At 50.1% G+C, this 12217-nt stretch overlaps 2 protein-coding genes across 5 annotated transcripts in view; both read right to left on the bottom strand.

The window, feature by feature from the left end:
• Positions 1–6144: 6144 nt before the first annotated feature.
• UBE2C (ubiquitin conjugating enzyme E2 C) lies at positions 6145–10252 on the bottom strand. Of its 4 annotated transcripts, none has more exons than XM_023197067.2 (6): positions 10027–10252; positions 9354–9381; positions 8464–8550; positions 7502–7706; positions 7336–7395; positions 6145–6401 (listed from the first exon to the last, which is right to left on the bottom strand). In XM_023197067.2, exons 1-6 carry the CDS (start codon positions 10125–10127, stop codon positions 6343–6345), a joined length of 540 nt encoding a protein of 179 aa, XP_023052835.1. In that variant the 5' UTR covers positions 10128–10252; the 3' UTR covers positions 6145–6342. The 4 variants fall into 4 exon arrangements, with proteins under 4 accessions (XP_023052835.1, XP_023052836.1, XP_023052837.1 ...); XM_023197068.2 differs by lacking the exon at positions 7502–7706 and adding an exon at positions 7707–7857 and having other exon boundaries at positions 10027–10213; XM_023197069.2 differs by lacking the exon at positions 10027–10252 and adding an exon at positions 9530–9825.
• A 1165-nt stretch (positions 10253–11417) lies between these two features.
• DNTTIP1 (deoxynucleotidyltransferase terminal interacting protein 1) overlaps positions 11418–12217 on the bottom strand; it is a 42003-nt gene continuing 41203 nt past the window's right edge. The window contains exons 10-11 of the mRNA XM_026455302.1: positions 11895–11950; positions 11418–11778 (exon numbers count right to left, since the gene is read on the bottom strand). Coding sequence (XP_026311087.1) covers positions 11640–11778; positions 11895–11950 — 195 coding nt within the window. The 3' untranslated portion in view covers positions 11418–11639. The remainder of the gene's footprint in view (positions 11779–11894; positions 11951–12217) is intronic.

Here is a 12217-nt window from a genome sequence, read left to right as displayed (position 1 = left end):
TTCTGATCTCGTCATTTGACCCCAGATCTCTGCCTCCACCCGGTCTCAGCCAGTGCACTCTACAGAGGGCCATCAGCACCAGCAAGCTAAAATATCTGACCTGGCCACTGCCCTATTGAAAGTAGTTCGGTGCTCCTCACTGCTTCTAGAATGAGATCCAAATTCCTTCCCTCCCTCCCTCTCTTTCTTTCCACAGCCACACTGGGCAATTTATTCCTGATACGGACCTGGAGTACATTTTCAAGCCCTTGGTACTTTGCACATGTTGTTTGCCCTCCCTGGAATGCCCTTGTCCTTCTTATAAGCTGGCAGATTCTTCAACCTACAAGACGCAGCTCAGATACCATCTCTTCCCTTGAACCCTCCCCTCACTGGCTATTTGCTGCCATAGTGATTTGTATACAACAGGTATCAGATCACAGCTAATTAAGTATAGGGGGTAGTTTAGCTTTAGAGACAGAATGCCTGAGTGTGACTGCTCACTGCCTGTGACAAACTAAACCACTCTGTGCCTCAGTTTTCTCACCTGTAAAATGGGGATAATGATAGTACACACAGGGTTGTGAGAAGACGTTAGTGTGTGCAAAGTGCTTATAGCAGTGCTTGGCACATAGCAAGCATTTTTTTTTTTTTTTGTCTAAGGAGAGTTCTGCTCTTGTCACCCAGGCTGGGGTGCAGTGGCACAATCTTGGTTCACTGCAACCTCCGCCTCCTGGGTTCAAGCGATTCTCCTGCCTTAGCCTCTCGAGTAGCTCGGATTACAGGCGCCCACCACCATGCCTGGCTAATTTTTGTATTTTTAGTAGAGACCAGGTTTTGCCATGTTGGCCAGGCTGGTCTTGAACTCCTGATCTCAGGTGATCCGCCTGCCTCAGCCTCCCAAAGTGCTGGGATTACAGACATGAGCCACCATGCCTGGCCTTCCTTCTGTTTTTGAGATGGAGTCTCGCTCTGTTGCCCAGGCTGGAGTGCAGTGGCACGATCTCGGCTCACTGCAAGCTTCACCTCCCAGGTTCACGCCATTCTCCTGCCTCAGCCTCCCAAGTAACCGGGACTACAGGCATCCGCCACCACGCCCGGCTAATTTTTTTTGTATTTTTAGCAGAGTCGGAGTTTCACCGTGTTAGCCAGGATGGTCTTGATCTCCTGACCTCGTGGTCTGCCCTCCTTGGCCTCCCAAAGTGCTGGGATTACAGGCATAAGCCAACTTGCCTAGCCCTGTTTTGTTTTTTAAATGAGACAGGGTCTTGCTCTGTTGCCCAGGCTGGAATGCAGTAGGTGATCACAGCTCACTGCAGCCTTGACCTCCTGGGCTCAAGTGATCCTCCTGTCTCAGCCTCCTGAGTAGCTGGGACTACAAATGGGTGACCCCCCACTAGTTTTTGTTATTTTTAGCAGAGATGTGGTCTCACTATGTTACCCAGGCTGGTCTCAAACTTCTGAGCTCAAAGAATCCTCTCACCTTGGCCTCCCAAAATGTTGGGATTATAGGCATGAGCCACCACGCCCAGCCTCTATTGTCACCTTGCTCATTGCTTTAGTTCTTTCTCTCCATCTGTCTTTTTCTCTTCTTCCTCTTTTGTCCTATTCATGTTTTTCTGTTTTTATTTCCAGCCAGGATCAGTGCTGGGGTTTGGTAAACATTACTATTTACTGAGTGCCTACTGTGTACTGTGCCTTATGGACATTGTCTCATTCACTCACATAACATCCCTAGAGGCAGATGTTGTTATCTCCACTTTACAGTTGGAAAACTAAGGCTTAGGGAGGTGAAGTACGCATCGCACCCAGATAATAACCTAGGTAGTATCGCCGTGCACTATGTGGTGTGCACAGGAGCAAGGCTCTTAACTCCGATGCCATCTACCTGTTATTGGTTCTACCTGAATATCTTTTTTTTTTTGAATTATATACATATTTTAAAATATGTATATTTTTATACAGAGGCCGGGTGCCATGGCTCACACCTGTAATCCTAGCACTTTGGGAGGCCGAGGCAAGCGGATCACTTGAGGTCAGGAGTTTGAGACCAGCCTGGCCAACATGAAAAAACCTCTTCTCTACTAAAAATATAAAAATTAGCCAGACACATGCCTGTAATCTTAGCTACTTGGGAGGCTGAGGCAGGAGAATTGCTGGAACCCAAGAGGCGGAGGTTGCGGTGAGCCAAGATTGCACCACAACACTCCAGCCTGGGTGACAGAGTGAGACTCTGTCTTAAAAAATAACATAGGCTGGGCGTGGTGGCTCATGCCTGTAATCCCAGAACTTTGGGAGGCCAAAGTGGGTGGATCACCTGAGGTTGGGAGTTTGAGACCAGCCTGACCAACATGGAGAAACCCCGTCTCTACTAAAAATACAAAATTTGCCGGGCGTGGTAGCGCATGCCTGTAATCCCAGCTACTTGGGAGGCTGAGGCAGGAGAATCACTTGAACCCAGGAGCCAGAGGTTGCGGTGAACCGAGATTGCACCATTGCACTCCAGCCTAGGCAACAAGAGTGAAACTCCATCTCAAAAAATACATAAAAACAAATCTGATCATGTCACTGCTCTGCTTAAGGCTTCATTAGCTTGCTCTTGCCTCAAGATAAAAGTCCACATTTTTTTTTTTTTTTTTTAAGAAACTGAATCTCCCTATCACACAGGCTGAAGTGCAGGGGCACAATCATAGCTCACCGAGGCCTTGAACTCCTAGGCGCAAGAGATCCTCCCCCTCAGCCCCTAGTTATTTTATTTTTTGTAGAGATGGGGTCTCACTTTGTTACCCAGGCTAACCCAAGTATCTTTAGTATGGCCTTCCAGCCTATCATGACCTGATGTCTATGTGACTTCCCCATCCTGAATTCTTCTTCTTTTTTTTTTTTGAGACAGTTTTGAGTTTTGCGTTTGTCAGCCAGGCTGGAGAGCAGTGGTGTGATCTCAGCTCACTGCAACCCCCGCCTCCCAAGTTCAAGCAATTCTCCCACCTCAGCCTCCTGAGTAGTTGGGACTACAGGAGCCACATGCCCGGCTAATTTTTATGTTTTTAATAGAGACGGGGTTTCACCATGTTGGCCAGGGTGGTCTTGAACTCCTGAGCTCAGCTAATCCTCCTGCCTCGGACTCGCAAAGTGCTGGGATTATAAGCATGAGCCACCGCTCCCAGCTGTGTATTCCTCTCCTTACATACTCCTGAACTTGCTATCCAAGGAATGTGCATCTCCCTCAGGTCTCAATTCCCTTCTCCAAAAACCTTTCCTTGACCCTCCTATTCTATTGGGTGCTCCACCTGTGAACTTTCATGGCTATATGTGAATTCAGCACCCAACCTTTATTGAGTGCTTTCTATCTACCAGGCATTGTTCTAAGGTCCTTCCACTGTCTTATGAGGTAGGTGCTAGTATTTTCATTTTACGGAGAGGTTAAATGTAACTGCCTACATGTTTACAGGCAAATGGAGGCGGAGCCAGGATCCTGAAACAGTTCTGCTTACCTGGTCTGAGCCTTTTTTTTTCTTTTTGAGATGGAGTCTTACTCTTGTTGCAGACTGGAGTGCAATGGGTGATTTGGCTCACTGCAATCTCCGCCTCCCAGGTTCAAGCGATTCTCCTGCCTCAGACTCCTGAGTAGCTGGGATTACAGGCACTCGCCACCATGCCTGGCCAATTTTTTGTAATTTTAGTAGAAACGGGGTTTCATCATTTTGGCCAGGCTGGTCTCAAACTCCTAACCTCAGGTGATCCACCCACTGCGGCCTCCCAAAGTGCTGGGATTACAGGCATGAGCCACCGTGCCCAGACTGGTCTGAGCTCTTAATCACTGGGCTGTATGGCACTTATTCCCCAGTCCCTCAAGCAGAGAGCCTTTATCTTGCAGGAATTCAATAAAATGGGAATCATAATAATCAGAAATTCAAATACTTCCTAACCAGGCTTTTTTTTGTGGCAAGTGCCAGAAATCTAAATAAAACGGACTTAAACCAAAGAGGGATTTGTTGGTTCATTGAACTGGGATGGCAAAGCATGAACTGGAGGCCAGAGTCTCAGTTAATGTCATCTCTCCAGCTCCCAGCTGTTTGTCTCTGCTTGGTTTTCTTCTGTCTGCAGCGGGCTCCCCCAGCAGCTGAGACCGATTCCCTTCTCTTTTAGCAACCCCATTAGTAAAATAACTTTACTCTCTCCCAGTGATTAATTTCAGAGAACACCAACTGAATCTGAACTACAGTTTAGACCTGTGACTGGCCTAAGGCAGGCCATGTGGCCATCTAGGGTACCAAACACCATGACCAAGGACCACATGGCAGACAAAAACACATCCACCACAGTTAGCATTTGAAACATTTCTTTCAGAGATAAGGTCTTACTCTGTTGCCTAGGCTGGAGTGCAGTGGTACAATCACAGCTTACTATAACATTGAATTTCTGGCCCCAAGTGATCCTCCAACCTTGGCCTCCCAGGATCTTGAGATTGCTGATGTGAACCACCAAGCCCGGCCAGCATTTATTTTTCTTTTTTTTTTTGAGACGGAGTCTTGCTCTGCCGCCCAGGCTGGAGTGCAGTGGCCGGATCTCAGCTCACTGCAAGCTCCGCCTCCCGGGTTCACGCCATTCTCCTGCCTCAGCCTCCCGAGTAGCTGGGACTACAGGCACCCGCCTCGTCGCCCGGCTAGTTTTTTTGTATTTTTTAGTAGAGACGGGGTTTCACCGTATTAGCCAGGATGGTCTCGATCTTCTGACCTTGTGATCCACCCGTCTCGGCCTCCCAAAGTGCTGGGATTACAGGCTTGAGCCACCGCGCCCGGCTTATTTTTCTTTTAAAATTTATTATTAGAGACGGGGGTCTCACTGTGTTGCCCAGGCTGGTCTTGAATTCTTAAGTTCAAGCAATCCTCCTGCCTCCGCCTCCCAAAGTGCTAGCATTACAGGCAGTGAGCCACCACACCCGGCCCTGGCCAGCATTTGTTGACTAATTTAGTGCCAGGCTCTGAGCTCTGGTTTTCTCCAGTATCCGCTAACCTAGTGATTTTCAACCCTGGGAGACCTTCAGAACCTGGAGGGCAGTTTGGGGTCAAGAAATTGCCTAACAAGTTCCAGGTGCTGCTGGTGCTGCTGGAAGGACCCCATTCTAAGAACATTGCTCTAAATTTTGTTCTTAACTAGACCACAGCAATGACATCACTTGGAAACTATTTAGAAACCAAAATAAACAAACAGACTGGATCTTAGGCTCCACTTCACACCTACCGAAAATATTTTAATTTTACAAGATCCCAAGTGTATTTGTATGCATGTTAGATTAAGAAAAAACCCAAGAGAAGAGACCTAAGAGCACAACCGTAGACATGAAGGGACCTAACTTCCAATCCCAACCGCTCCCCGCTTCAGGCTTGCACAACCAACCAGCTAACAGACCTGAAGGAGTTGGGTGCAAGGTTGGAGCACATCTGGGTGCTGCTTATCTACCTTGGAGATCTTCCTGAAGGGCTTTGCAGGGGGTGGGGAGAAGGGGCTATCACTTCAACCTACTCTTCCACCTGCCGACCCTTGTGGGGACCCAGCTGGTCAGCAGAGGTTTCCTCCTAGGGGCTCAGAGGCTGGAGACTTCATCAGGCCAGGGAAAAGAGGCAGCCCAAGGGGCTGAGGGCTTGCTGGGGGATATACAGCAGGTGACTGTGCCCCCTTGGAGGTGGAGCTCCAGAGGGGACCTGGGCTAGAGTCTGGAGACCAGAGCTCAGACCTGAGAGTCCTGCAAGGGAAGGGGCTTTTTCCTGGCTGTCTCCCCAGGCCCTGGACCTGCTTAGGGTGACCTGAGCATTCTTCAGGACAGAACATGGGGTGGCTGTGTGGTGGGATCCTCCCCAACACACACGCTTGTTCCTTCTACAGCTATAGGAGGTTTCAGCCTAAGGTCTGGCTCAGCCTCATCTGCAACACAGCTGAGGGAGCTCCAACATTCACTAACATTGCTGGTACGCATCACCGACTCCATAGACAGGAAGTATTATTGTGACACTCATTTTATAGATGAAGAAACAGATGCAGAGTCATAAAACAAGGTACAAGGGAATAAATCTTTGTCACCTCACTGCTTGGCCCCACATCCTTAAGTTCCACCTCTGCCTACCCTGAGTACCTCCAACCCTAGTGTAACTACAAGGCAACAACTTGTCTAAAAAAGGACCAAAATGCATTTATTTAATATACATCACAAGGGTTCAACCGAGGCTTAATTTAAAAGACAAAAACAAAACAAAAATAATACCACAGCTCAAGATACAGAATCCTATACAGAAATCACAAAAAGGACAGACCATCTAAGGAAAAATTAAGAAGACAACACAAGGACAGGCTGGGCAGCCTGGGTCAGGGCTCCTGGCTGGTGACCTGCTTTGAGTAGGTTTCTTGCAGGTACTTCTTAAAAGCTGGAAGAGAACAGGCGGGTCTCAGTGAGTGATGGAGACAGGATGAGTTCATCTTTACTATTTATTATTACTGTTTTTGAGACGGAGACTCACTCTGTTGACCAAGCTGGAGTGCAGTAGCACGATGTCTGCTCACTGCAACCTCTGCTTCCTAGATGCAAGTGATTCTCCTGCCTCAGCCTCCAGAGTAGCTGGGACTACAGGTGCCCACCACCATACCTGGTTAATTTTTTTGTATTTTTAGTAGAGACGGGGTTTCACCATGTTGGCCAGGCTGGTCTCAAACTCCTGACCTCATGTGATCCACCCGCCTCGGTCTCCCCAAATGCTGGGATTACAGGCATGAGCCACTGTGCCTGGCCCAGGATGAGTTAATTAAGGTGGGCAAGAGGCAGTTTGACCAGGAATGCAAAGGTGGGAGGAGGTGGAGAAGGAGGGGCTGGTTTCCCAGCCCGGCATTCTCCCTGCACTGCCCATCCAGGCAGCTCTCCTGGAAAGGCTTGCTTCCAGCGAGACTGGCGGGCACAGGCAAGGCACTCTACTAAGCAACCTCTTAACCTGCATTAATATGGAAGAGGTTAATCCCACCTTCCCCCTTTTTGAGACAGGGTCTCACTCTGTTGTCTGGGGTGGAGAGCAGTGCTGTGATCATAGTCCACTGTAACCTCGAATTCCTGGCCTCAAGCTATCCTCCTGCCTTGGCCTCCCCGATAATTTCCCAAAATTATTTATAGCCAAAAATTTTTATTCCGCTATAAAATAATTGCTATTTTATAGCAAATAGGAGCACTGGGGCAGAAGCAGAAGTGGGTTGCTGCCAATACTCCACCCTGCCCCAACCAACCCGGTCCCAACTCACTGGGCTCCTTTTGTTTGAGGAAGCCTTTGAAGGTTGGGGGAGGGATCACCCTGGGCTCAAGGACTGAGGACTCACCTGTGGGGTTTTTCCAGAGCTCGGCAGCATGCGTGTTCAAGGGACTATCAATGTTGGGTTCTGTGGGTGGAGAGAAAGAGGTCAAGGGGATAGAAGGGGCTGACCCCGGGAACTCCCAACAGGTTCCCAAGTTGCATGGAAGGGAGGGGGTGGTCTCTAAAGTCACCTCCTAGAAGGCTCTGGATGGAGAGCAGAATGGTCCTGACGTCATATAGGGCAGACCACTTGTCCTTCAGGATGTCCAGGCATATGTTACCCTGGGTGTCCACGTTGGGGTGGTAGCAGGGTGTGAGGAATTTCACCGTGGGCGCATTGTAAGGGTAGCCACTGGGGAACTCTAGTGAGAGCTTATACCTCAGGTCTTCATATACCTGGCATTTGGAGAAATACATGCAGAGTAAGCTCTAGCAGCAGCCTCATATCCCAACCCAAGCCCCACACAAGGGGCATGCTAGAACCTTGAGTTTCTCTGGGAGCAGACAGTAGATACACTGTTGAGCTGGTTCTGATGCTCCCCACTGCCTTTTACAAGTTTTTTTATTTTAATTTTTATTTTAGAGACAGGGTTTCACCATGTTGCCCAGGCCAGTCTTGAACTCCTGGGTTCATGTGATCTGCCTGCCTCGGCCTCCCAAAGTGCTGGGATTACAGGTGTGAGCCACTGTGCCCAGCCTGATGCTTTCCTCTTATCTGGTGGAGACATCAGTGATTCTTTGGTCTAAGGATTGAAAATTGGCATTCTATGCTTTATTTCAATTAGAATATTAGTTGCTAATATGTAAAAATTAGGAGATTTGGCACAGATTTGGACTCCTGACTCATCTTAAACCTGATCTGCGGCAATGGGAAGCTGCCTTCTTGAGATCTGTGCTCTCCTATTGGCCAAAGTCCTCACTTTATCCATTTCCTTGCTGTCTGGCCCCCTAAAAACATCTCAGATAGACAGCCCTGCTTTAAACCCACCCTCTTATTGCGCAGAGGGAAAGAACAAGGCCACATGGCTCAGAGAATGTGACCAGTCACAGGTGGAGTGTCTTGCTCCACCAAAGGTTTGAAGCAGAGCTCTCACTGGGATCTCACCTCCCACCTCTCCCCAGACTCACTCTCCCATCCCAGCCCTGCACTTACTGTTCCAGCTGCTCCATGGATGGTCCCTACCCATTTGAAAAGGTTGTCTGATTCAGGGAAGGCAGAAATCCCTTTATCGCCAGACATCTGGGGAGGAAACACATTTGCTGGAATGTGGAGTACACTTTGAGGCACAGCAAAAGTCAGTGGGTGAGCTTTCCCCTTAATCATATATGCATATCTCATATATGTATATACACACACACACACACACACACATGAGATATAGATGGGGTTACCCCATCTCTACAGACACACACACACTCGCTCTGTGCCCCAGGCTGGAGAATAGTAGTGCGCTTGGCTCAGTGCAACCTCTGTCACCACGGTTCAAACGATTCTCATGCCTCAGCCGCCCGAGTAGCTGGAATAACAGGCATGCACCACCATGCCTGGTTGATTTTTGTATTTTTAGTAGAGAGGGGGTTTTGCAATGCTGGCCAGGCTGGCCTCGAACTCCTGACCTCCAGTGATCCACCCACCTTAGGATCCCAAAGTGTTGGGATTATAAGGCGCCCGGCCTCCCCTTAATCTCATCACCCTCTGATCCAAAATAAAGCAACCAAATTCATAGGCTAGAAATACCAAGAAGGGTGGGGAGTTGGGTGTGGGTAAAGCTTGGTTGGGGCCAGGGAGTAGGGACACACTGGACAGGGAAGGTCTTGTATGACTTCAGGGAAGTGTTTCAGAGATAACTTCATGTGGGGGGATGGAACTGGGAGGAGGGACTGCTGGAAGCAATGGTGTAGGTGGGGTGTGTGAACTTCTTCCCAGGAGGGAGCAAATTACATTTATATTTTACCCCTATGTCTAGCAAAAAAGCTGACGGAGGAAAGGAGGCTACTGAAAATTGGGTGGAAGGCTGGGGTTCCGGGTACTTAGTCACTCACCATGAGCGTCATCAGCTCCTGCTGTAGCCTGCAAAAAGAGCATTCGGGGTTATCTGGGAGTCTGGATGGGCCAGGGCTCCAGATGGTGCATCTTCTCCCATCTGAATCTCTCAGGGGGAGCCGTCATGGAGGCTCCCCGCTTCCTCAAGGTCAGGCTCAGCTCAGGGTACACTCACCAGATCCACAGGACGATCCTAGCGAGTCCTCACCCTCCCTAATTCCAGACTCCCTCGGGATGATTCTGGCATGTTCTTAATTCCCCAGGCTTTGGCATCTCTTCCTTGCCCGAGTCAACTTCTCCCTTCCCCTGTCTCCGCCAAGTCACGAGGGTCCTTGCGCGTCTTCATCTAGGCCCACCCGGGAAGGAGCCTGGCAGCGCCCCTCCCCTCCCCTCCCATCCTCCTTCGGGAGAGTCTCAAAGAACGGTCTGAGCTCCTGGCGTGTCCCCTCTCTCTCAAATCTCACCCGCGCAAGGAGGTGGGAGTCTCGGAAGTCTCCGCCCTCGGCACCCATGCCCAGGGGAATGCCAGGCCCCGAGCTCCTGGCGTGTTCCTCTGCACCCGCTTATCTCCCGCTCCAGGAGGTGGGACGGGGGTGGTCCTAGAAATCTTTGCTCTGGGTCCCAATGCCTAGGGCATGGCAGGCCCAGCGAGTGGTACGCCGCGTCACCCACCTTTTGCCCACGGGACCCCGGGCGGCGCCCCCGCTCGGCTCGGCTCCTTTACGGGAGGCGGTGACGCTTGTGGCTGCTGGGTCGCGGTTTTGGGAAGCCATCCGGGCGGCGTCCGGGCGGCGTTGGCAGAGAGACAGGAACTCGGAGAACACGACTGCAACTGCAGGGCTGCGGGGCCGCCCGCCCGCGTTTGAATTGTAACCCTCTGGGGGCGTCGACCAATCAGTGACTCGCTTGGGTTTGATCCAGCCAATGGGACGGGCCGGAGCGCTCTGTCGCTGCTCCACTGCTAGACCTACCCACCGGCGCACCACTATTGGGCGTCAGGATCCCGCTTCTGACAGCCGATTGGTAGACGGGCTGCCATTAACTAACGAATCCGTAGCGGATTGGTGGCCTTTGGAAAACGCTAACTATTAAAGGGCCAAGAAAACGTCCATGTGGGATGAACCCCTCCTTAAGGCTACACACCTTACTGCGCTTGGGAACACCCGGCACACCCAGCCTTGATCCGATCTCCCTCGGGGAGTGCCTCCAATCCTGCGGCACTGGTACCCTTCCCCCAAACCAGAAACCTCTGCTCCTCCCCACAATTATAATCGCCGGGGCATCTTTGCTGGGTCCTAAGTATCTGAAAATCCCAGCGAGGGGAAAAACTAAAGGCTGATGGCTAGAGCAGCAGGCTCCCTATTAGAAAACATAGGTTCACACATCTCCGCAGAGATGACTGAAAAAAAAAAAAAGACAGCATTGGTTCAGGCCCGGCGCTGTGGCTCACGTCTGTAATCCCAAACACTTTGGAAGGCTCAGGCAAGAGGATCGCTTGAATCCAGGAGTTCGAGACCAGCCTGAGCAATATAGGGAGGCCTGTCTCTACTTAAGGGGGGGAAAAAAAAAGGCTGGTGAGGTGGCACGAACCTGTAGTCCCAGCCACTGGAGAGGCTGAGGCTGAGGCTGAGGCGGGAGAATCGCTTGAGCCAGAGGCTGCACTCTAGCCTAGGCAACAGAGCAAGACTGTCTTCAAACAAACAACCCCAATAACACAGGTTCATATCCTGTATATCCTACCTCTCCAAGGGGTAGTGTGTGACCTTGGGGCAGGTCCTTTAGTACCTTAACCTGTAAAATGGGAGCAATAAAAGCCAACTCTGTTTTTCATATGATCTGTCATCAAACTCCACCACATTCCGCCGCCATGTCCTTAAATTAGCTGGGTAAAGAAACTACAAATGGGGAAAGGGAAGATGGGCAAGGTACATGGTGCTCCCAGCTTGGTCTCATCAAGCCTGGCTCTATACTGTTATGGGTGAGGGTTATCTTGTCCTTTTTTCCTACATCCACTTCTAGAGCCCTTGATGTTCTGTCAGTTCCCGCAAGGTACAGGTTTACCATCTGTGTTAATTACAAACTGTTTAATTGTTTCTTATCCCAATAACTTTACAAATATAGAACCACATGCCAGTCTGGGGGTGCTGTGCAGTGAGTCACTACAAACTCGCTCAGGCACAGCTTAATGCCGCTGAGATCCATCTAGGAGCAGTCCCAGCGGTGGCCTCAGCCGTGTGAAGAGGGCTTTGGAGGAAGGCTGCCAAGTGTGGCCAGGGGACCTGGCCTCAGGTCTGTGGAGGTGCTTCAACAGCACGATGCTCATTCTCTGTCCGTAGTGTCTCCATATACTTTCTCATCTTCTCCACCATCCAGGAGGGTAGGACAAAGGATTTCAATTCTTCTAGCTTCAGATCCAGGCATCCTCTGGAACAGACATTGAAGAGGGAAGTTGGGGAAAGTGAGGACATAGGCCCTGCCTCATTCTAGGGCCTACTTTGAGGCAGGGAGAGGAGAAGGGGCAGGAGACCCACTGGTGTTACCTGTAGTCATCACTGGCCGCAAGGTCCCGGATGTCCTCCTCGATGAGGAGGTAGGCCTGAGGCAGGAGCAAGGGAGAGGGATCATTGCGATTCATTTCACTCCAACTCAGTAACACTTCATTAAACATCTGCTTAATGTAAGGCCTGGTACTAGGTGGAAGAGGGCGGATGCGGTTTACAATTTAGTAGGGAAGAGTAAGTGGGGGGAGATGGGAATGGTTCCTTGAGACAATCTTTTACTAAAGTAGATGCTTTATGGATGGGAGAGTAGGGACTGGTGACTTATAGCCTCCTCTTTTAAAAAAGGACCCATTTCTCTCTTG

Source organism: Piliocolobus tephrosceles, chromosome 20 (assembly GCF_002776525.5).
Source record: "Piliocolobus tephrosceles isolate RC106 chromosome 20, ASM277652v3, whole genome shotgun sequence".
NCBI lineage: Eukaryota > Metazoa > Chordata > Mammalia > Primates > Cercopithecidae > Piliocolobus > Piliocolobus tephrosceles.
This window is presented reverse-complemented; position numbering and strand designations above follow the sequence as displayed.